This window comes from Pelobates fuscus, chromosome 1 (genome assembly GCF_036172605.1).
Source record: "Pelobates fuscus isolate aPelFus1 chromosome 1, aPelFus1.pri, whole genome shotgun sequence".
Taxonomy (NCBI): Eukaryota; Metazoa; Chordata; class Amphibia; order Anura; family Pelobatidae; genus Pelobates; species Pelobates fuscus.
This window is the reverse complement of record NC_086317.1, coordinates 443,814,030-443,838,030: the sequence shown is the minus strand read 5'-3', so window position 1 is coordinate 443,838,030 and position 24,001 is coordinate 443,814,030. Positions and strand designations below refer to the sequence as shown.

The window sequence follows — 24,001 nt, the reverse complement described above, 5'->3', positions numbered from 1 at the left end:
ATACAGAACTCCTACCTACTCACAGTCCCCCTACCCACCATACAGAACCCCTACCCACTCACAGCCCCCCTACAGCTACCCTATCAACTATACAGAACTTCTAAACACCTCACAGTCCCCCTACCCACCATATTAGAAAAATAAATATATATCAATAATATGTAAGGCGTATATATGCATGTCTTGCCACCCCAGATGACTGAGTAATCTATAGCACACACACACACATATATATATATATATATATATATATATATAAAGCAAGAAGGAAAGAGATGCATAACATACATCTGATCATGTTACCTGTTATTAAATAATATCGAGTTTTTTCTACAAAGACCTGAGAGTGCATCTCTTTCCTTCTTGCTTTTCATACCCAGCGTGGGATTGCACCAAGGCAGTTTTTTTACTTATTCATTGAAAGGGTTAGTGCCAGTACACTTGTATATATATATATATATATTATGTGTTATAGATTACTCAATCATCCCAATTAACCTAGGGCTCAGCGAGAACAAAATTGGGCTTTCGCGGTGATTTGCACGTTGGGTGCCCCAAGGATTTAGGGCCATCTGATGGGTATCGCTAAACAGGGGTCCGGTCAGTCGTCGCGGTCTTCTAAAACCGCAACCGGACCACTGTAGTATTGGATGCTGGGAGGAAGGGACAGCTCTTCCTCCCAGGCATAGCGCGCCGCCTGAGGGGGAGAGGGAGGGCGAGGACTGAGCAGCACACCAACCTCAGCCAGCAGCACTGAAGATCCTCCTGCAGAAATGTTGATACACTATGTCCGTGTTCCACGGGAAAAATTAATTTGCAATGCCCGATGTAATGATTGAATAATATATAAACACATTAAAAAAAAAAAATATAATATATATATATATATATATATAATGTGTTTATATATTACTCAATCATCTAGGGTGGCAACACATAGCCGTACGTATTACATGTGACAATACATGGCGCAGTGACTTATGGGGCTGGCATAGATTTTTTTCCAGGGCTGCTTTGTATCCCCAGTCCGGCCCTGTTCAGAACTTGGACAAATATTATCAATATGTTGGTATAGAAACATTTTATGACAATTCCATCAATTAGGTGGTTCACAAGTTATGGATTTATTTATTTTTTGGCAAGTGTTTAATTCTTCTAATAATGTTGGAGCATTTTAGGGGGTGTGGGGTGATATAATCCACACCTTGGAAAGTGAAGGTTAAACAAGCTGTAAAGTGCTGGCTGTGTTTTAATGGAGTTCGCTGTCCCTGTCACTGCAGATAGAGATAGTGGGTGAGTCTGGATATTTCGGTAATAAATAGTGACTCTCAGGACATTTATTGCGGTGCTTCCCTGATCTCCCAGTGTATGTCCAATGGGACAGGAGCAGCCAGGGACCCTGCAATGGGCTCAGCCCTACAATAACCCGATACATGCTGTGTCCATGGCGGGCATTCCTTCCCATGGCGGGGACCACCATGCCAGCCCCCTGCCCCCCAGTCAGTGACCCCCGTGCCAGCGCCCTGCCCCCAGTCAGTGACCCCCCTGCCAGCCCCCCCAGTCTGTGACCCCCGTGCCAGCCCCCCTGGATGTAGCCCGGTATAGAGCTCGGTATGGCGGTATGGGCCGGGAGGAGGGGCCATGCCGTGTTCCGCCCCTGGCGGTGGAGCCCGGTAAATACACTGTTTCCGGGGGGCCGGCGCTCTGACGCGGACATGGCAGCCACAGCCAGGCTCTTGGTTTCCTCCCGCTGCATGCTGGCCGGCTCCAGGTTGCTCCCTCCCGCGGGGCTCCGAGCGGCATGGCGGTGCCCGGCCCGAGCACTCAGGTACAGGCCGCACACCGCGACACAGGGGCTGAGAGACCGCCATGACCGGCCCCCCGAGCCCCCAATAACCTGCTGACCAGGGCTGTCACTGACCTCTACCTCTGACCCCCCTCATGGTTAACCGTCTGAGTGGCACTGTGCCCCCTGGCACTGGCTGCCCCCCCCTCTCCCAGTACCTGTCACTAGCTGCCCCCCCTCTCCCAGTACCTGTTACTGGCTGCCCCCCCTCTCCCAGTACCTGTCACTGGCTGTCCCCCCCCTCTCCCAGTACCTGTCACTGGCTGTCCCCCCCCTCTCCCAGTACCTGTCACTGGCTGTCCCCCCCTCTCCCAGTACCTGTCACTGGCTGTCCCCCCCTCTCCCAGTACCTGTCACTGGCTGTCCCCCCCCTCTCCCAGTACCTGTCACTGGCTGTCCCCCCCTCTCCCAGTACCTGTCACTGGCTGCCCCCCCCCCTCTCCCAGTACCTGTCACTGGCTGCCCCCCCCCTCTCCCAGTACCTGTCACTGGCTGCCCCCCCTCTCCCAGTACCTGTCACTGGCTGCCCCCCCCTCTCCCAGTACCTGTCACTGGCTGCCCCCCCCTCTCCCAGTACCTGTCACTGGCTGCCCCCCCCCTCTCCCAGTACCTGTCACTGGCTGCCCCCCTCTCCCAGTACCTGTCACTGGCTGCCCCCCCCTCTCCCAGTACCTGTCACTGGCTGCCCCCCCCTCTCCCAGTACCTGTCACTGGCTGCCCCCCCCTCTCCCAGTACCTGTCACTGGCTGCCCCCCCCTCTCCCAGTACCTGTCACTGGCTGCCCCCCCCCCTCTCCCATGGCTGCCCCCCCCCTCTCCCAGTACCTGTCACTGGCTGCCCCCCCCCCTCTCCCAGTACCTGTCACTGGCTGCCCCCCCCCTCTCCCAGTACCTGCCACTGGCTGCTCCCCCCCCTCTCCCAGTACCTGCCACTGGCTGCCCCTCCCCCTCTCCCAGTACCTGCCACTGGCTGCCCCCCCCCTCTCCCAGTACCTGCCACTGGCTGCCCCCCCCCCTCTCCCAGTACCTGCCACTGGCTGCCCCCCCCCCCCTCCCAGTACCTGCCACTGGCTGCCCCCCCCCCTCCCAGTACCTGCCACTGGCTGCCCCCCCCCCTCTCCCAGTACCTGCCACTGGCTGCCCCCCCTCTCCCAGTACCTGCCACTGGCTGCCCCCCCTCCTCTCCCAGTACCTGTCACTGGCTGCTCTCCCCCCTCTCCCAGTACCTGTCACTGGCTGCCCCCCTCTTGCCAGGTATGCAAGATTAAAAAATATAGTTTATTGAGTATATATATATATATATATATATATATATATATATTCTCAATAAACTATCTTTTTACTACTGTGGGGTATCAGGAGGGAGCCACATATTATCCTAAGGAGTGCTGCCTTGTGTGTGTCTCTCTCTTCCCCTCTCTCTCTTCCCCTCTCTCTCTTCCCCTCTCTCTCTTCCCCTCTCTCTCTTCCCCCTCTCTCTCTTCCCCCTCTCTCTCTTCCCCCTCTCTCTCTTCCCCCTCTCTCTCTTCCCCCTCTCTCTCTCTCCCCCTCTCTCTCTCTCCCCCTCTCTCTCTCCCCCCTCTCTCTCTCCCCCCTCTCTCTCTCCCCCCTCTCTCTCTCCCCCCTCTCTCTCTCCCCCCTCTCTCTCTCCCCCCTCTCTCTCCCCCTCTCTCTCTCCCCCTCTCTCTCTCCCCCTCTCTCTCTCCCCCCTCTCTCTCTCCCCCCTCTCTCTCTCCCCCCTCTCTCTCTCCCCCCTCTCTCTCTCCCCCCTCTCTCTCTCCCCCCCCTCTCTCTCCCCTCCCTCTCTCTCCCCTCCCTCTCTCTCCCCTCTCTTCCCCCCTCTCTTCCCCCTCTCTTCCCCCCTCTCTTCCCCCCTCTCTTCCCCCCTCTCTTCCCCCCTCTCTTCCCCCCTCTCTTCCCCCCTCTCTTCCCCCCTCCCTTCCCCCCTCCCTTCCCCCCTCCCTTCCCCCCTCCCTTCCCCCCTCCCTTCCCCCCTCCCTTCCCCCCTCCCTTCCCCCCTCCCTTCCCCCCTCCCTTCCCCCCTCCCTTCCCCCCTCCCTTCCCCCCTCCCTTCCCCCCTCCCTTCCCCCCTCCCTTCCCCCCTCCCTTCCCCCCTCCCTTCCCCCCTCCCTTCCCCCCTCCCTTCCCCCCTCCCTTCCCCCCTCCCTTCCCCCCTCCCTTCCCCCCTCCCTTCCCCCCTCCCTTCCCCCCTCCCTTCCCCCCTCCCTTCCCCCCTCCCTTCCCCCCTCCCTTCCCCCCTCCCTTCCCCCTCTTCTCTTCCTTCCCTTCCCCCTCTTCTCTTCCTTCCCTTCCCCCTCTTCTCTTCCTTCCCTTCCCCCTCTTCTCTTCCTTCCCTTCCCCCTCTTCTCTTCCTTCCCTTCCCCCTCTTCTCTTCCTTCCCTTCCCCCTCTTCTCTTCCTTCCCTTCCCCCTCTTCTCTTCTCTTCCTTCCCCCTCTTCTCTTCTCTTCCTTCCCTTCTCTCTCCCCCCTCCCTTCTCTCTCCCCCCCTCCCTCTCTCTCCCCCCCTCCCTCTCTCTCCCCCCCTCCCTCTCTCTCCCCCCCTCCCTCTCTCTCCCCCCCTCCCTCTCTCTCCCCCCCTCCCTCTCTCTCCCCCCCTCCCTCTCTCTCCCCCCCTCCCTCTCTCTCCCCCCCTCCCTCTCTCTCCCCCCCTCCCTCTCTCTCCCCCCCTCCCTCTCTCTCCCCCCCTCCCTCTCTCTCCCCCCCTCCCTCTCTCTCCCCCCCTCCCTCTCTCTCCCCCCCTCCCTCTCTCTCCCCCCTCCCTCTCTCTCTCCCCTCATCCTTTTTGTGAATTCTATATATGGAGATATACAGCAACAGCCTTGTTAACCATCCCAGAATGAGCGGTCCCATGTTGTTAATATGAATTCTGTGCATATTCTATGCACAGTTGCTCTCGGCTATATTGGCATCCAGCCTCTACAGCTCTGCAGGTACTGGATGTCATTCATTGTGACTCGGGTGCTCGACAAGACCCAGGAAAGTGGAAAGTTGTTTTCAAAAAACAGTTTTCCCTGTTACTGGGGAATGCTGCCAGGGTACTCCAAGCATTATAACCACTACAACTGGTACTTTTTATGATGCTTGCGCTAACACAGTAAAAATACATTTGTATATACTGAATATGTAATGTGAATTTCCATGTTCCCTCTCTGTGCAAGTGAATAGCTATTCCTTCACGACGTCCTGTAGGTGCGAGGAGTCTATATTGACGGCTGTCCTGGGAGGTTTTGCAACTATCACATAGGAGTGGGAAACAGAAGTTGCTTGACTGTATATGTCCTGCATCTGATTTCCTGAGGGAAGTTGTTTTATCACCATTTATATTCTTGTTAAATAAGGCTTAAAAATTACAACTACTGACCATATAAAAGTCCTTAATACTTTCTAGAAGTCGTTATGAGATACTTGGTCATGGCTTTGACAGATTTTCCTTAATTGTAGAATCCCGGAATTTTTCTTCTTTAAAGGAAACTATAGTCACCCTGCCCACTTCTTCTCAATGACATAGTCTGGGTGCATTGGCTATCCTTTAAACCCTGCGATGTAAAACATTGTGTTTTTAGAAAACGCAATATGTACATTGCAGGATTAAACAACCCCCTAGTGACTGCCTTCCACACAGCCACTAGAGGCGGTCCCACTGCCCTGACAGAGTAAAACTATGTGATATGACGTGGAATACACCGTAGGAATGTACTGATTGAATGTTTTCGCATGGAGAAGCTTGGATGTGTAAGCGACGCTCCCCACGCATTAGGTCCCCTATGCTACTCTGAGGCACATTGAATTGAACCATCGTGGGGACCATGCCTACTTTAACGACATCCCCCATAATGCTCTTACACCCATAATCCTGGCAAAGCTTAATGGGAGGTGTAGTCCAAAACATATGGAGTGCCGAAGGTTGCTATGCCTGGTGCAGGCTACTCTGTATTCAGAGTGACTGCATCATAACCGGAGCCATCAGGCCAAGTTGTTATGGTGCTTAGACTGATCCTTTTTATGTTACTTAATCTCATCATCCTCATTAACCTGGTGGTAGGTTAGTATGTCTCTCTCGAGTTGCAGTATGAAACATTTCATGTTCTTACTGGTATTCCTGTATATGCCACATTTTTCATACACATTTCCTCAAAGTAGGAGATTATCTTCCCCAGCATTGACATGTGCTTGCATGCACTCATAGGCTCGGTTTCACATTTAAACCCTCTGCCTATTCTAGCCTTATTTCCTGACAAGAAGGATTGTGTAACCCTGCCTGACTTTATATATACTAATTCCCCCCCCCTCCCCCCCCCCCATGTATGTATATGTACAAAAAGCAAAAAAGAATTGGCAATTTCCCTTACTGCACGTAGTAAAAATCATGGGAATTCTTTTGTAAATATTTACAAATCACACAATGTTTGATAAGTGTGACTTGGTTCTCACAGTAAAAGCATGTCAAACTCAAAGGCTAGCACTGGCCACATAAACAAGGTTTAAAAGGACACTATAGTCACCAGCTTAATGTAGTTGTTCTGGAGAATATAATCATTGCCTTCAGGCATTTTTTTTTTTTTTTTTTTATGTAAACACTGCCTTTCGCAGAAAAGGCAGTGTTTACATTGCCTCTGGGGACACCTCCAAGTGGCCACTCCTTAGATGGCCACTGGAGGGGCTTCCTGGCTCAGCACTGCACAGTAGGCAGCCCTGCCGTTTAGCTTTCCCACGCTCTGCATGGCAACGCTGAATTTTCCTCATAGAGATGCATTGATTCAATGCATCTCTATGAGGAGGTCCTGATTTGCCAAAATGGCATTTATAATTCTGCTTCCGTGTTTTGTTTTGGTTTTTTTTTATTCTTTATTTTTGTTGTGGAGGAAATCTCCACTGGTTTTGGTGGTAACATACAATCAATCAATACAGAAAGATAAAAATGTAACATAGCTTAGGTCAATTATAGACATAGGTCATTCTTATTTAATCGCGCTAGCATCACCCGTGTGGGCAACGATGAGATAAGGGGAAGAGCCTTAAGCCCCAGTGACTGCATGAAATGCTAGCTGCTCATCTGAGCTTGGGATATACAACATGCTATAGTCGCCTGGCAATCTATGAGAACTCACAGTTAACGGGTTGGTACATCATCTCATCGGTTCCCTCGGGTTTAGGGTATATCGTGCGGCGTTTCATGCCAATGGCTCGTAAGGGTTTGGGATTAGCACGATTGGTATGCCGTGCCGGTTGCTCAAGCGGGCTGGATAGTACAGCGTGCCAATAGCACGTGGGGGCCCATGGGTCTCTATTTGGCCCGGCATAACCGTAGCTGAAGCGGACCTATGAGGGTCTTTGTGGTATGACACACTGGCCACCCACGTGGGGGCAAAACATACTGGCCGCTCGTGGGAGTTTAAGTGTAACTACCTGGTACGTCCCGTTAGTAGTTCTTGTGGAGTTAAAGGTATAGCATATTGGTAGAGCACATTAGCGACTCGTGTGGGGTCAAGGTAAGTATGTTAGAGGCAATTGGTAGTGACTCTTACAAAGTTGATTTATGCTCATTGGCGGACCACGTGAGCTACCCGCATTGAGTTAAATTAAGCTCATTGGTATCCCCTGTTCGTAGCTGTGGTAGGGCAAGAGTGGGTACAGTAGTGAAGCATGTCAGAGTGGGGTTGATATGAACACATCGGGGGGACATGTTAGTAACATTTGTGGGGTTAAAGTAGGCACTTTGGAGGAAACATGTCCGTTACTCCTATGGAGGTAAAATATATACATTTTGGAGGTGGGATACACCCTTTGTTGGACCGCAGTGGCAGTTCATAGGTAGTCTGTGTGGCCACATGGATAGCAGTGGGATGGTGAAAGTCTGGAGAGCCCGAGAGGGACAAAAGTAAAATATAGAATATAAAAACAATTTTGGAGTCAGTCTCGTGTTGAATAACTGGACTTAAGTCCCGTTTGACCCTCTGTTTAGGTCTCCCAATCGTCTTGGTTGTGGTCCCCCCTCTGGGTTACCTGGTTTACGGAGGGTACTGGTGAGCAGGTCTCCGCTCCGCCACCGTTGCGCAAGGGGTATCTTTTCCCTCGGTGGAGTGTTTGTGGGTTTGTGGGGTCTGGTGCGCTGCTGGCGGCAGCCGTGGCAGTTGGAGAGTCCCCAAAAAATCAGTTGGGTCTTCCCCCGCGGACAGCGACATCACTGTCTCCATGCGGTACCACCAAGGTACCCAAGGCGCCCCATCTGTATTTGACTCCATGGTCTCTGAGGATCCTGGTGACCGGCATGAATCTGCGTCTTTCCAGCAGTACTGCGAATGGCAGGTCGTCGAAGATTCGCACTTGGCAGTTTTCCACAGCGATGAGAGGGGTGTTCCGTGAGGCTTTCACCGCCGTGCTCCCAGTGACTGCAATAATGTCCCTGGGGGCGTCCACTGGGGCTGTAGCGGCCTTCCGAATACGGAATGCAGAGGCTATCGGTGGTTGTTTGCCTTCTCCCCTCACCTTCATCACGGTGGCCACTTTGTTGGCGAACTCCAACACCGACTCAGGTCCCACCGTCTCCGGCACCCCCCTGATATGTATATTTTCTTTCGGTGCCTGGCTTCTATGGCGGTGACGGTGCGGATGAGTCGTTGGAGTTGCTGGGAGAGTTCTGCGACGGTAGCTCGGGTCTCTGTGAGGTTGGTGTCCCTTTCCACCTCTCGGGCCTCCACCGCTCCTAAGCGTGACACGATTCCGCCCATTTCTCCTCGCACTCCGTCCAGGTCCTTCTTCCACACCCCCCGGAGCTCAAGCAGGAGCCTTTTAATGTCCCCTTTGGTAGAGGGTAACATGTCTGAGTCGGAGTCCTCCCTTTGATATACTCTGAAGCCTCCGATGTCAGTAGTTTACGGTGTTTGCGCCCCATCTCTCTCTTGGGGGGGGTTCAGGGTCACTAGGGTTCCAGCTGTAGGGTTAGTTTTGCTGGTTTTCGTGGCTTTTTGGGTTGTTTTCAGGGTGTTTAGCAGGAGCTCCATGCAAACATGTTGGCTTAGTTGCACGGCTGGCCACCCCCTCCCCCCCCCCCCGTGTTTTTTAATTACAAAATAAAATAAAAAAATACACTTGAAATTAGAAGATATTTTTTTTCACATTTTAAGTTGACATCTTAAATTCCTTTTTTTATTTTTGCTATTTTTTTTGTAATTCTGATGTACCATATATTTCTGTCTTTCAGTTCAGAAGATAAAGTCATGGTGAAATTTATTAATCGTGATGGAAATACCATTGTTGCAGATGGAAAAGTTGGAGAGTCACTCCTTGACCTTGTTGTAGAAAAAAATCTGGACATTGATGGTTTTGGTGAGATATCTTTGGTTGTGTTTTTTTTCACACAATGATACAGAAGTATAAGGAAGAATGAATCAGTGCTTTCTTATGGGGAATGTGAAGAATCTGGACATCCTCATGCAAAGTGTGAAGACTAACGTCTATCGACGTTTCAAGGAGTTAAACTCTGTGAAACTGCAGGATGCACATCTGGTTGACCGTCACTAGAGTCTCTTAACCCTGCAATATGACATGTGCATACACACATATACAGTTTCTATCAATAAAATGAAGTGGTCTGGGTGCCTATAATGCAGGGCTTGACAAATAGTAGCCAGGTTCTTTTTAAACTAACAAAGTTTAAATTTCAACAAGAAAATTGCAATTCTTAAAGGTACACCGTAGTGCAGGGCTGTATTTACCGCAAGGCAAACAAGGCATTTGCCTAGGGCAGCACTTTCTGGGGGAGCAGCAAAAAACGCAACGCCAAACACCCAGGCAAATGCTTTGTTTGCCTTGTGTCCTGGTGGGCCTAAGAGTTGGCTGGCTGGCTGGCTACCTTCGGCCCCCCTATGGTGTTAAACTACTAATATTCTATCCGGGTGGTGAGGAAGCACTGTCCTCCGCTCTTCTTGCTCCCTTCTGAGTTGCAGGGGGCCAGAATATGACATCACTCTGGCCCTGGCATCACTAAGCAGTGCAGAGGAAGCTGAGCACCTCCATTGAACGCCAGCAGAGCCAGCCTAGTCAGCAGGGGCCACCAGCCGAGCCAGCCCAGCAGCTGTCAGGGACAGTATCCACTCCAGCTCTCCCAAAGGTAGGGAGGCTGGGCGGATTTAACTTTAAAAAATATATATATTTAGAATTTGTGAGTATGAGTGTATGAAGAAAAGTGTGTGTGTGTGCGCGCGCCAGTCAGGGAATGTGTGTGTGCGCGCGCGCCAGTCAGGGAATGTGTGTGTGCGCGCGCCAGTCAGGGAATGTGTGTGTGCGCGCGCCAGTCAGGGAATGTGTGTGTGCGCGCGCCAGTCAGGGAATGTGTGTGTGCGCGCGCCAGTCAGGGAATGTGTGTGTGCGCGCGCCAGTCAGGGAATGTGTGTGTGCGCGCGCCAGTCAGGGAATGTGTGTGTGCGCGCGCCAGTCAGGGAATGTGTGTGTGCGCGCGCCAGTCAGGGAATGTGTGTGTGCGCGCGCCAGTCAGGGAATGTGTGTGTGCGCGCGCCAGTCAGGGAATGTGTGTGCGCGCGCGCCAGTCAGGGAATGTGTGTGCGCGCGCGCCAGTCAGGGAATGTGTGTGCGCGCGCGCCAGTCAGGGAATGTGTGTGCGCGCGCGCCAGTCAGGGAATGTGTGTGCGCGCGCGCCAGTCAGGGAATGTGTGTGCGCGCGCGCCAGTCAGGGAATGTGTGTGCGCGCGCGCCAGTCAGGGAATGTGTGTGCGCGCGCGCCAGTCAGGGAATGTGTGTGCGCGCGCGCCAGTCAGGGAATGTGTGTGCGCGCGCGCCAGTCAGGGAATGTGTGTGCGCGCGCGCCAGTCAGGGAATGTGTGTGCGCGCGCGCCAGTCAGGGAATGTGTGTGCGCGCGCGCCAGTCAGGGAATGTGTGCGCGCGCGCCAGTCAGGGAATGTGTGCGCGCGCGCCAGTCAGGGAATGTGTGTGCGCGCGCGCCAGTCAGGGAATGTGTGTGCGCGCGCGCCAGTCAGGGAATGTGTGTGCGCGCGCGCCAGTCAGGGAATGTGTGTGCGCGCGCGCCAGTCAGGGAATGTGTGTGCGCGCGCGCCAGTCAGGGAATGTGTGTGCGCGCGCGCCAGTCAGGGAATGTGTGTGCGCGCGCGCCAGTCAGGGAATGTGTGTGCGCGCGCGCCAGTCAGGGAATGTGTGTGCGCGCGCGCCAGTCAGGGAATGTGTGTGCGCGCGCGCCAGTCAGGGAATGTGTGTGCGCGCGCGCCAGTCAGGGAATGTGTGTGCGCGCGCGCCAGTCAGGGAATGTGTGTGCGCGCGCGCCAGTCAGGGAATGTGTGTGCGCGCGCGCCAGTCAGGGAATGTGTGTGCGCGCGCGCCAGTCAGGGAATGTGTGTGTGTGTGCGCGCGCCAGTCAGGGAATGTGTGTGTGTGTGCGCGCGCCAGTCAGGGAATGTGTGTGTGTGTGTGCGCGCGCCAGTCAGGGAATGTGTGTGTGTGTGTGCGCGCGCCAGTCAGGGAATGTGTGTGTGTGTGTGCGCGCGCCAGTCAGGGAATGTGTGTGTGTGTGTGCGCGCGCCAGTCAGGGAATGTGTGTGTGTGTGTGCGCGCGCCAGTCAGGGAATGTGTGTGTGTGCGCGCGCCAGTCAGGGAATGTGTGTGTGTGCGCGCGCCAGTCAGGGAATGTGTGTGTGTGCGCGCGCCAGTCAGGGAATGTGTGTGTGCGCGCACCAGTCAGTGAATGTGTGTGTGCGCGCGCCAGTCAGGGAATGTGTGTGTGTGTGTGCGCGCGCCAGTCAGGGAATGTGTGTGTGCGCGCGCCAGTCAGGGAATGTGTGTGTGCGCGCGCCAGTCAGGGAATGTGTGTGTGTGTGTGCGCGCGCCAGTCAGGGAATGTGTGTGTGTGTGTGCGCGCGCCAGTCAGGGAATGTGTGTGTGCGGGCGCCAGTCAGGGAATGTGTGTGTGCGGGCGCCAGTCAGGGAATGTGTGTGTGCGGGCGCCAGTCAGGGAATGTGTGTGTGCGGGCGCCAGTCAGGGAATGTGTGTGTGCGGGCGCCAGTCAGTGAATGTGTGTGTGTGTGCGCGCGCCAGTCAGGGAATGTGTGTGTGTGTGCGCGCGCCAGTCAGGGAATGTGTGTGTGCGGGCGCCAGTCAGGGAATGTGTGTGTGTGTGCGCGCGCCAGTCAGGGAATGTGTGTGTGTGTGTGCGCGCGCTAGTCAGTGAATGTGTGTGTGTGCGCGCGCCAGTCAGGGAATGTGTGTGTGTGTGTGCGCGCCAGTCAGGGAATGTGTGTGTGTGTGCGCGCCAGTCAGGTAATGTGTGTGTGTGTGTGCGCGCCAGTCAGGTAATGTGTGTGTGTGTGTGTGTGTGCGCGCCAGTCAGGGAATGTGTGTGTGTGCGCGCGCCAGTCAGGGAATGTGTGTGTGTGTGCGCGCGCGCCAGTCAGGGAATGTGTGTGTGTGTGCGCGCGCGCCAGACAGGGAATGTGTGTGTGTGCGCGCGCGCCAGTCAGGGAATGTGTGTGTGTGCGCGCGCCAGTCAGGGAATGTGTGTGTGTGCGCGCGCCAGTCAGGGAATGTGTGTGTGCGCGCACCAGTCAGTGAATGTGTGTGTGCGCGCGCCAGTCAGGGAATGTGTGTGTGTGTGTGCGCGCGCCAGTCAGGGAATGTGTGTGTGCGCGCGCCAGTCAGGGAATGTGTGTGTGCGCGCGCCAGTCAGGGAATGTGTGTGTGTGTGTGCGCGCGCCAGTCAGGGAATGTGTGTGTGTGTGTGCGCGCGCCAGTCAGGGAATGTGTGTGTGCGGGCGCCAGTCAGGGAATGTGTGTGTGCGGGCGCCAGTCAGGGAATGTGTGTGTGCGGGCGCCAGTCAGGGAATGTGTGTGTGCGGGCGCCAGTCAGGGAATGTGTGTGTGCGGGCGCCAGTCAGTGAATGTGTGTGTGTGTGCGCGCGCCAGTCAGGGAATGTGTGTGTGTGTGCGCGCGCCAGTCAGGGAATGTGTGTGTGCGGGCGCCAGTCAGGGAATGTGTGTGTGTGTGCGCGCGCCAGTCAGGGAATGTGTGTGTGTGTGTGCGCGCGCTAGTCAGTGAATGTGTGTGTGTGCGCGCGCCAGTCAGGGAATGTGTGTGTGTGTGTGCGCGCCAGTCAGGGAATGTGTGTGTGTGTGCGCGCCAGTCAGGTAATGTGTGTGTGTGTGTGCGCGCCAGTCAGGTAATGTGTGTGTGTGTGTGTGTGTGCGCGCCAGTCAGGGAATGTGTGTGTGTGCGCGCGCCAGTCAGGGAATGTGTGTGTGTGTGCGCGCGCGCCAGTCAGGGAATGTGTGTGTGTGTGCGCGCGCGCCAGACAGGGAATGTGTGTGTGTGCGCGCGCGCCAGTCAGGGAATGTGTGTGTGTGCGCGCTCCCCAGTCAGGGAATGTGTGTGTGCGCGCGTGCCAGTCAGGGAATGTGTGTGTGCGCGCGCGCCAGTCAGGGAATGTGTGTGTGCGCGCGCGCCAGTCAGGGAATGTGTGTGTGCGCGCGCGCCAGTCAGGGAATGTGTGTGTGTGCGCGCGCCAGTCAGGGAATGTGTGCGCGCGCCAGTCAGGGAATGTGTGCGCGCGCCAGTCAGGGAACGTGTGTGTGTGTGCGCGCCAGTCAGGGAATGTGTGTGTGTGTGTGTGCGCGCCAGTCAGGGAATGTGTGTGTGTGTGTGTGTGCGCGCGCCAGTCAGGGAATGTGTGTGTGTGTGTGTGTGCGCGCCAGTCAGGGAATGTGTGTGTGTGTGTGTGTGTGTGTGCGCGCCAGTCAGGGAATGTGTGTGTGTGTGTGTGTGTGTGTGCGCGCCAGTCAGGGAATGTGTGTGAATGTGTGTGTGTGTGCGCGCCAGTCAGGGAATGTGTGTGTGTGTGTGCGCGCGCCAGTCAGGGAATGTGTGTGTGTGTGCGCACGCCAGTCAGGGAATGTGTGTGTGTGTGTGCGCACGCCAGTCAGGGAATGTGTGTGTGTGTGTGCGCGCGCCAGTCAGGGAATGTGTGTGTGCGCGCCAGTCAGGGAATGTGTGTGTGCGCGCCAGTCAGGGAATGTGTGTGTGCGCGCCAGTCAGGGAATGTGTGTGTGCGCGCCAGTCAGGGAATGTGTGTGTGTGTGTGCGCGCCAGTCAGGGAATGTGTGTGTGTGTGTGCGCGCCAGTCAGGGAATGTGTGTGTGTGTGCGCGCCAGTCAGGGAATGTGTGTGTGTGTGCGCGCGCCAGTCAGGGAATGTATGTGTGTGTGTGTGTGTGCGCGCGCCAGTCAGGGAATGTGTGTGTGTGTGTGTGTGTGCGCGCGCGCCAGTCAGGGAATGTGTGTGTGTGTGTGCGCGCGCGCCAGTCAGGGAATGTGTGTGTGTGTGTGTGTGTGTGCGCGTGTGCGCGCCAGTCAGGGAATGTGTGTGTGTGTGTGTGCGCGCCAGTCAGGGAATGTGTGTGTGTGTGTGTGTGTGTGTGCGCGCGCCAGTCAGGGAATGTGTGTGTGTGTGTGTGTGTGTGTGCGCGCGCCAGTCAGGGAATGTGTGTGCGCGTGTGTGTGTGCGCGCGCGCCAGTCAGGGAATGTGTGTGTGTGTGCGCGCGCCAGTCAGGGAATGTGTGTGTGTGTGTGTGTGTGCGCGCGCCAGTCAGGGAATGTGTGTTTGTGTGTGTGCGCGCCAGTCAGGGAATGTGTGTTTGTGTGTGTGCGCGCCAGTCAGGGAATGTGTGTGTGTGCGTGTGCGCGCCAGTCAGGGAATGTGTGTGTGTGCGTGTGCGCGCCAGTCAGGGAATGTGTGTGTGTGCGTGTGCGCGCCAGTCAGGGAATGTGTGTGTGTGTGTGCGCGCCAGTCAGGGAATGTGTGTGTGTGTGTGCGCGCCAGTCAGGGAATGTGTGTGTGTGTGTGTGTGTGTGTGTGCGCGCCAGTCAGGGAATGTGTGTGTGTGTGCGCGCGCCAGTCAGGGAATGTGTGTGTGTGTGTGTGTGTGTGTGTGCGCGCGCGCCAGTCAGGGAATGTGTGTGTGTGTGTGCGCGCCAGTCAGGGAATGTGTGTGTGTGTGTGCGCGCCAGTCAGGGAGTGTGTGTGTGTGCGCGCCAGTCAGGGAATGTGTGTGTGTGTGTGTGCGCGCGCCAGTCAGGGAATGTGTGTGTGTGCGCGCGCCAGTCAGGGAATGTGTGTGTGTGTGTGTGTGTGCGCGCCAGTCAGGGAATGTGTGTGTGTGTGTGTGTGTGCGCGCCAGTCAGGGAAATGTGTGTGTGTGTGTGTGTGTGCGCGCGCGCCAGTCAGGGAATGTGTGTGTGTGTGTGTGTGTGTGCGCGCGCCAGTCAGGGAATGTGTGTGTGTGTGTGTGTGTGTGCGCGCGCCAGTCAGGGAATGTGTGTGTGTGTGCGCGCCAGTCAGGGAATGTGTGTGTGTGTGTGTGTGCGCGCCAGTCAGGGAATGTGTGTGTGTGTGTGTGTGCGCGCGCGCCAGTCAGGGAATGTGTGTGTGTGTGCGCGCGCGCCAGTCAGGGAATGTGTGTGTGTGTGCGCGCGCGCGCCAGTCAGGGAATGTGTGGGTGTGTGCGCGCGCGCCAGTCAGGTAATGTGTGTGTGTGTGTGTGCGCGCGCCAGTCAGGTAATGTGTGTGTGTGTGTGTGTGTGCGCGCGCCAGTCAGGGAATGTGTGTGTGTGTGCGCGCCAGTCAGGGAGTGTGTGTGCGCGCCAGTCAGGGAGTGTGTGTGCGCGCCAGTCAGGGAGTGTGTGTCGTGAGTGTCTGTCAGTGTGTGTATGTATGTCTGTGAGTGAGTGAGTGCATGAAGCTGTCAGTGTGTGTCTGAGTGAGTGAATGTTTGTGTGTCTTTCAGAGTGTGTCAAATCAGTAAGGATGTGTATCTGAGTGCATGTGTCTGTCAGTGAGTAGATGTGTAAGTCTGTGTCTTAGTGAAAGTGTGTGTTGGTTAAACAGTGTGTGTGCCAATGACTGCATATGTGTGCCAATGACTGTATCTGTCAGTGAGTGTATGTCAGTCAGTCAAAAAAAATTTCCCTGACATAAATTAGTGAGGCAAATTTAGATTAGGGGTAGCCCGAATTTAGTTGAGCCTAGGGTAACACAATTCTGAAATACACCACTGCCGTAGTCACTAGAACCACTACAGCTTAATGTAGTTGTTCTGGTATCTATAGCCTGACCCTGCAGGCTTTTTAACCCCTTCAGGACGGAGTCAATAGTGCACGTTCTGATCAAAACAAAACGTAAACAAAAACTGGAATTTGCGCTATATGTCTGTTCATCCGTAGTTCCCCTCTTTCATATTATATGCACCCACACTTATTATATATCATTTTGTTCAGGAGAAACAGGGCTTTAATTTATCATTAACTATTCGTATATGGAACATAATTCGTTATGAATAAAAGAAAAAGAAAAAATGTGAGAAAAGAAGATTTTTTTTTTTTTAAATTTGTATTTCCGTCTGACATTTTAGCTGTGAATGTCATAATACTGTTGAGTTTTACTGCACAAAAATGCACATATTTGTAATCAGCGATGTCTCACGAGTACAACAGTACCCCCCATTAACAGGTTTTATGGTGTTTTGGAAAGTTACAGGGTCAAATATAGAACGTTCCATTTTCAAATAGAAATTTGCCAGATTGGTAATGTTACCTTTGAGACGGTATGGTAGCCCAGGAATGAGAATTACCCCCATAATGGCATACCATTTTAAAAAGTAGACAACCAAAGGTATTGAAAGTGGGGTATGTCCAGTCTTTCTTAGTAGCCACTTAGTCACAAACACTGGCCAAAGTTAGCGTTCATATTTGTTTTTGTGTTAAAAAAGCAAAAAACAAATATTTGGCCAGTGTTTGTGACTAAGTGGCTACTAAGAAAGACTGGACATACCCCACTTGCAATACCTTGGGTTGTCTACTTTTGCAAATGCTGTGCCATCATGTGGGTAATTCTCATTCCTGGGCTACCATACGCTCTCAAAGGCAACATAACTAATCTGGCAAATTTCAATGTCAAAAAAATGAAATGCAAGCCTTATATGTGACTTTCTGACTTTCCAAAACACCATGAAACCTGTACATGGGGGGTACTGTTATTTGCGGGAGACTTCACTAAACACAAATATTAGTGTTTTAAAACAGTAAAACATATTACAACAATAATATAGTCCATAAAAGTGCCGTTCGTTTGTAAAAAATGCAAAAAACTTCACTTTTACTTAAAATATCATCGTTGTAATACAATTTACCAGCTTGAAACACTAATATTTGAGTTCAGCGAAGTCTCCCGAGTAAAACAGTACCCCCCATGTACAAGTTTAATGGTGTCTTGGAGAGTTACAGGGTCAAATATAGTGCTTGCTAATTAAATTCTCTGCACTTTCTCCCTGTGTTGTCGGGTATGTCAATCAAATGTTAATTAATCAAATCACCTAATTCTGTTAAAAGATTACTTAAATATACACGTAGAATTTTAATATATATTCATTTATAGGTATTTAAATTCTACGTGTATACTAATGTAATCTTTTATGTAATTATATGTATTTATATATCTGTATGTATGTGTGTGTGTGTGTGTGTGTGTGTGTATGTGTATATATATATATATATATTTGCGGTTATTTGCATTTTATAGATGTATAGAATGTAATTCTAAGTGTATTTTAATACTAATATATGTACTTATATTAGTATTAAAATACACTATGTACGACGTTAAATATATATAATATATATATATATATATATATTTTATAACCTGTCTAATATTTTTTTTTTTTACACTACCTACCAGCAGGGGGACTGTCTAATATTTTAGACAGTCCCCCTGCTGGCAGATCCATAGCCAGCTATAGGGGGCCATGTGATCGCTCTTTGAGAGCGATCACATGGCCCCCGGGGGCCTGATTTGCCGTGGGGGGGCTGCCTGGGCTGTCGGGCAGTCCTCCCGAAGCGGAGTGCCGGGTAGGTGAGTATCCCGGGCGCTCCAGGGCTCAAAGCCGTTACGGCGTTCCATGCCGCCGCAACGGCTTTAAAGCCCACTAAATGCGGGACGGCATGTAACGGCGTTAACGGGTTAATGTATACACTGACTTTTTAGAGAAAAGGCAGTGTTTATATTGCTGCCTTTTAACACCTCTAGCGGCAGTCAAACAGATAGCAACATGTTCTACATAGAGGCACTGAGTGTTACCTGTAGAGATGCATTGCTCCAGTGTTGATTGGTGCAGCACAATGTTTTGCATTGACCTAGCTGAGATCATAAAGACTGATCTCCGTCATGGAGGTTGGACCAGCTGGGACGAAACACACGGCATGGCAAAAAAGCTGGGTCAAAACACCCTTCTCATGTGATCCGAGAGGGGCATATACCTAAACACACACGCTCTGACGGGTGTGCGAGTACAGTCTCTCTGACTCACACACACATCAACACACATTTTCTCTCTCACACACACACACACTTACATTTTTATTTTAATGTTAGCCCACCCAGCCTCCCTACTATTGGGAGAGTTGGGTGGATCTTTCCCTGGGGTCCAGTGGAGCTGCTCTCTGATCTTTCTGCAGTTCCTCTCTGCTTCTTTGCGCCCTCTCTGTAGTGTTGCCGGGCCAGAGTGACGTCATATTCCAGCTCCCGGCATCATTAAATGGTGTGCGAGGGAGCACAGAGGAACTGCAGGAAGATTGCTGCTTCCCTTTGGCGGCCGTATCTAATGCTTACCTTTGCTGACAGGCTGTGAAATATTAGGTGCCAGGAAAACATTTCTTGTCCCGACCTGGCACCTGGGATTTTTCAAGCCCTACTATTGTCCTTTAACCCCTTAGTGGCCTCGGATGTATCAGGTACGTCTGCGGCTAATTAGAGCGCTAATTAGAATGCAAACTATAGTAATAAATAACTGCCATAAATACTCTTCCTGGGTAAGCAACAACATTAATATAATAGAAGTACAATAAAAACATCAGACATTATAGCTGCTTGGATTCTCTGCAGTCCGGTGCACTTCATTTTTCCGTTTAAGATTTTTTATTTTTTATTTAGGGTCTTCTTATCTGAATGTATGTTACAATACCCTTCTCATTCATTTTTAAAAAGGTAAATTATTTTTGATTTATTGTGTGAGCTGTAACACTTTTTGGTTGTGTTTTCTACTATTTTTAAGTGTATAAGGTGACATTACACTTGTATTAGGCTGCACTGGATTATTAAGCGAGCTCCACATATCCCTTTAAAAGTTTTGTATTATGTATATATGCGTGTGTGTATCTTATATATAATGTCATACTAAGTGTTTTTTCTTTATTAATGTAAAATTACACGTGTGTGTGTATGTGTGTATATATACGGTGTGTATATATATATATATATATATATATATATATATATATATGCATATTTATGTAATACTTGTACATAATAAAGTAATTTTATTGATTGCAATTTGGGGGACCTACTTGACAACCCAGGCCAAAAGTCCAGAGAATTTAATTTGCTGGCACTATATTTTACCCTGTAACTTTCCAAGACACCCTAAAACCTGTACATGGGGTGGTACTGTTTTACTCTGTAGACTCCACTGAACACAAATATTAGTGTTTCAAAACGGTAAAACATATCACAGCGGTGATATTGTCAGTGAAAGTGATGTTTTTTGCATTTTTCACACACAAACGGCACTTTCACTGATGATATCATTGTTGTGATATGTTTTTTACTGTTTTGAAACACTGATATTTGTGTTCAGCGAAGTCTCCTGAGTAATACAGTACCCCCTATGTACAGGTTTTAGAGTTTTGAAAGTTGCAGGGTCAAATGCTTTATTTATTTTTCTCCCTTTCTTTCAATTTGTCAGATTGGTTATGTTGCTTTTGAGAGCGTATGGTGGCCCAGGAATGCGAATTACCCCCATGATAGCATACCATTTGCAACAGAAAACAGCCCACGGTATTGCAAATGGGGTATGTCCAGTCTTTTTTAGTAGCCACTTAGTCACAAACACTGGCCAAAGTTGGCGCTTATAATTGCATTTTTTTAACACACAAACAAATATAAATGCTATCTTTGGCCAGTGTTTGTTATTAGTGGCTACTAAAGTCCCTACTAAAAAAGCCGTGTATGTGTATATATAATTATTTTTAAAGCTAGAATTTCTTGCTCTTATGTATTAGTCTACATTCTTTAGATCTGTATGATTGCTGAAAGCCAGGTGACATTTATTGAAACATACAACATCCTGGTATTTATATTCTGTGTCTCTGGATTATTTTATTGAATGTCATGACTTTCCTTCCTTGTCAGGTGCTTGTGAAGGTACCCTGGCTTGCTCTACTTGTCACCTCATTTTTGAAGATCCCGTATTCCAGCAGTTGGACACTGTTACTGATGAAGAAATGGATATGCTGGACCTTGCCTACGGACTGACGGAAACGTAAGATTGCTTTCATTGTCCATTCAATAATGCTGTCAATCTCTATGTAGAATATTCTCATCATTTGTTTCAGTTGTGTTGACACCAGTCTGTTAAACCGGTTTTGTTTGACCAGGAAAGCCTCTTTTTTTAAAAAAAAAAAAACAATCCACAAGTCATATATACTTAGATTTCTGTTGAAAGGAGTACATAATACTGTATAAAATGGGAAAATATGGCTTAAAACTTATGATGGTTTATATTATGAAGTGTCAAGTATTTTAGAACCTAGGATTGTTTAGGTCAAATTTGCAGCATTAATTTGACCCATACAAATATGGTTACATTTATTGCTGCTGGATAGTGTCCTTGGTTCCTGTCCTACTCAACCTGGATTGCTTGGAAATAGCTAAATTGAATTTGCTAAAAGCAATCTGCAAATTACTCTTGATTAAGGTTGGAATTCACAATCTGCCCTTAGTATTAAATATGCATTACTTCTGCATGCACACAGAGCTGGGCAAAGTAAACAGAGCAAAGATTCTCAAAATCCCCTAATAACCGGAAAGAGCTAAGATTGTGTTCATCACTGTATCTTCATACCAACAAATGAGCTGCAATTGAGGTAAAAGGGGGGGGGGGGGGGTGGAGGAAAAAGACAGCACAATATACATTGAACACAAAAGGTAATTAAGGTCCTGTCTGTCAGAGATTTAGCCTTTGAAGCTCTTTTGTCTTAAAGGGGTCACTCTAGGTACCAAAACAACTTTAGCTTAATGAAACCATTTTGGTTTATAGATCATGTTCCTGCAGTCTCACTGCTCAATTCTCAGACATTTTGTTTATATAGACCTAGTCACGCATTCCTTAACACTTCCTGTAAAGACATCTAATGTTTATGCTTCCTTTATTGCACAGTCTGTTTAATTTAGAATTAATCTTCTGCTTGGTTAATAGCCTTCTAGTACCTGTAGAAGCCACCTGTGTGATTCAAGTTCAATTTACAGAGCAGGAGATAAGTCTAAATCAAGTTAACATCTGATTGGAAATGAAACCATTTTTTTTCCACGTGCCACAGCCAGGGAATGTGGGGCTATTGCTGCATAAACAGAAACACAAGTGGTTTAACTCCTAAATGGCAGAGAATTGAACAGTGAGACTCCGGAGGCATTATCTATACACCAAACCGACTTCAGTAAGCTTAAGTCAGTTGAATGTCTAGAGTATGTCACTCTGGCATTTAATTATTTAAACTATAAATTATTTAGAATTTAGATAAAAATATACTTGGGAAATTCTCTAACTTGTCCATGGGCAGAGATTGGCTATTTTAACCTACATTTTGCAATATTTTCCATTTCACAACAATGTGGTGTTTAATCATTAAATCCTTCTGTGTAATGATGGCATTCAGTGTTCCTGGAATGTACATGTGATTGACCTATATTTCAGTCCTTGCTACTGTTTATGACTTGCCTTATGTACAGCTATCCTTTTCAGATAAGGAATGTCTTACTGAGCTGTTATCGGTCTCCTGCAACAATGTATGGTGCTTAATGATTAAAAAAGATATGAATTTAGAGTATGCCACACTTGCATAGAATGTTACAAAGGTGATTTGATGTGTCGTAATGCCTTTCTCCTGCCCATTTACTCCACCTGCCACACAGTTTTGTATATAATTCACTGTCATGTCTCTTTCGAGCACAAAATGCTTATTGTTTGGACTCTGGGCAGCCCATTCATTGTTGGCACAAATGTTGACAGTCCAAAAAAAATTGCTTTTTATCAGAAAGACCATTCTTGGCATGTGACCCCAAAGTACACATTTCAAGAGCGAGTGAAATTTTGGGCGAGATACTATTTCAGAGTGTGTTACAGATTACTTTCTTGGAGGGGGCCACAAAATGTGGCACAGCGCGCATATGCAGAATGCTAGGTATATTTTTCTGTCCAGAGAAGTCATGTACATTGACTAGAAACTGTGACATTGCTTAGGGTGGGTTTTAGCCAGTGGTGTAGGTAGTGTAGGGCTGACAACTAAGAAAATAAAACTGACTTCTAAATAATTTGAAGCGGTGTAGATTACGGTACTTGGAAAGAGCAGCAATACAAAGCAGCCAAACTGCAGGTGTGCTATGGAAATTATTGATCTATTGAGTGCTAGTTGCCCCCCCCCCCCCCTCCCCCCCCCCCCCCTCTATGTGTTGAACAAGTAGCCTGAAATTAGGGGGGGGGGGGGGGGGACACAAACAAAATTCCTGGCAATATCCACTTTAGTGAATGACCCTGTACACATGTTTTCTTTAGTTTTTTGTTTTCTTTATTTGCAGTCCCTGTTAAACATTTAATTTTATTTATTTATTTATTTAGGTCAAGGTTGGGTTGCCAAATCTGCCTGCAGAAATGGATGAACGGAATGACTGTCAAAGTGCCGGAGGCTGTTGCAGATGTCAGGCAGACAGTGGACATGGGCAAGAGTTAATGAAACCTGTTATAGCGTGGAATTACTTCTAAAACATTGACTTTTTTTTTATAATAAATGATATCTTAATCTTATTTTTTAATTTTACCATATATCACATAATCTTTTGTTTTCTTGTTTTTTTGTTTTTTAGTTTGCCGTAATGTAATCTGTGCAGATATCCCCATAATTTTATGTAATGCAGATTGCTGACCTCATAGTGCCTTTACATGAGCCTGAATAATGTATCTAATTATGGACAGACTGCACTGCAGTAAGAGTCTGAAACGATGACCTAAATTAACATTAGTGGAGCAAGCGCTTTACAGATGTGATGAGACCTAATTTTTAGATCTAGCTACGTCCGTTACATTACATACACAGCTCGCTGCTGCTATTAGCATTGCCACTAGGTGGTGGACACGTACTATGCATTGCATTCGTAAAAGGGTAATCTGCAGTCACTATATGTCTTTAATTTTAGATAGAAGCTTCCCTTTTGGGGACTCGACACTCATTCAGTCATCCTGTATCAATGTTTATGATGCTATCATAAGCAATTCAAATGTTTTTAATTCCTTTTTAAAGTCTGTATCTAGTTGCTGCACGAAGTTATAGGGCTTTATTTAAAAAAAAATAAAAAAATAAAAAATCCTGAATTGGAAAGAATTGACAACTTTATGCAATTATCCAATATTTGTCAAAATTGAAAACAATGTGCCAATTCTGTTACTTTGCTGTTTTGGGCCTATATTTGCTATACTCTTAACACTTAATCCAAATTCCTGTTTTAGCAAAATAGACCAGAAGTTTAAATCTGACTGTTTCAGTTGTTTACACATTGTCAATATGTTGTCTCTAGTTACAATTCTCATATTTTAGCTCATTTAGAGCTCCTGTAACATTAGATTTGATTATAGTAATGTATTAAATTCATTCTAAACAATTTTGTTTAAAAAAAAATATCTAAATGTCTCTTTTTTTTTAAGGGGTGTGTGTTTGCATATGTGTTCTTTAGATGTCCAAAGAGTAAGCCTCACATTAATAATTAAACTTGATCCGTCTCTTGGAAATGGCAGAAGGAGAAAAGAGGACTACACAGACTTGAAAATACTATCATAAAAAAAGTTTAATGAACATTGTGTCATTCGAAATTTTGAGGGAGGTAGCTTCCGGCAAAGCAGAGCAACCACATGGCAGGCTAGCTCCATATCTGAATTGCCAAAAGCTATCAATTCAAGCAACTTGTCTTCCTTAGTGAGTGACACCAAACTCACACCTGAGTGCTCCATATGGTAATTGT

General features: G+C 49.2%; 1 protein-coding gene across 1 annotated transcript; it reads left to right on the top strand.

The window, feature by feature from the left end:
• The first annotated feature begins 1,673 nt into the window (after positions 1 to 1,673).
• On the top strand, positions 1,674 to 23,663 carry FDX1 (ferredoxin 1). The gene is made up of 4 exons (XM_063444906.1): positions 1,674 to 1,828; positions 9,068 to 9,192; positions 20,126 to 20,255; positions 22,608 to 23,663. Exons 1-4 carry the CDS (start codon positions 1,716 to 1,718, stop codon positions 22,717 to 22,719), a joined length of 480 nt encoding a protein of 159 aa, XP_063300976.1. The 5' UTR covers positions 1,674 to 1,715; the 3' UTR covers positions 22,720 to 23,663.
• The last annotated feature ends 338 nt before the right edge of the window (positions 23,664 to 24,001 follow it).

Excerpts from the sequence above, each read along its gene's own strand:
- FDX1 (XM_063444906.1), top strand. The coding sequence starts at position 1,716 with ATGGCAGCCACAGCCAGGCTCTTGGTTTCCTCCCGCTGCATGCTGGCC. Across the intron at positions 1,829-9,067 it reads TGCCCGGCCCGAGCACTCAG|TTCAGAAGATAAAGTCATGG; the intron begins GTACAGGCCGCA and ends TCTGTCTTTCAG. Across the intron at positions 20,256-22,607 it reads GCCTACGGACTGACGGAAAC|GTCAAGGTTGGGTTGCCAAA; the intron begins GTAAGATTGCTT and ends TTATTTATTTAG.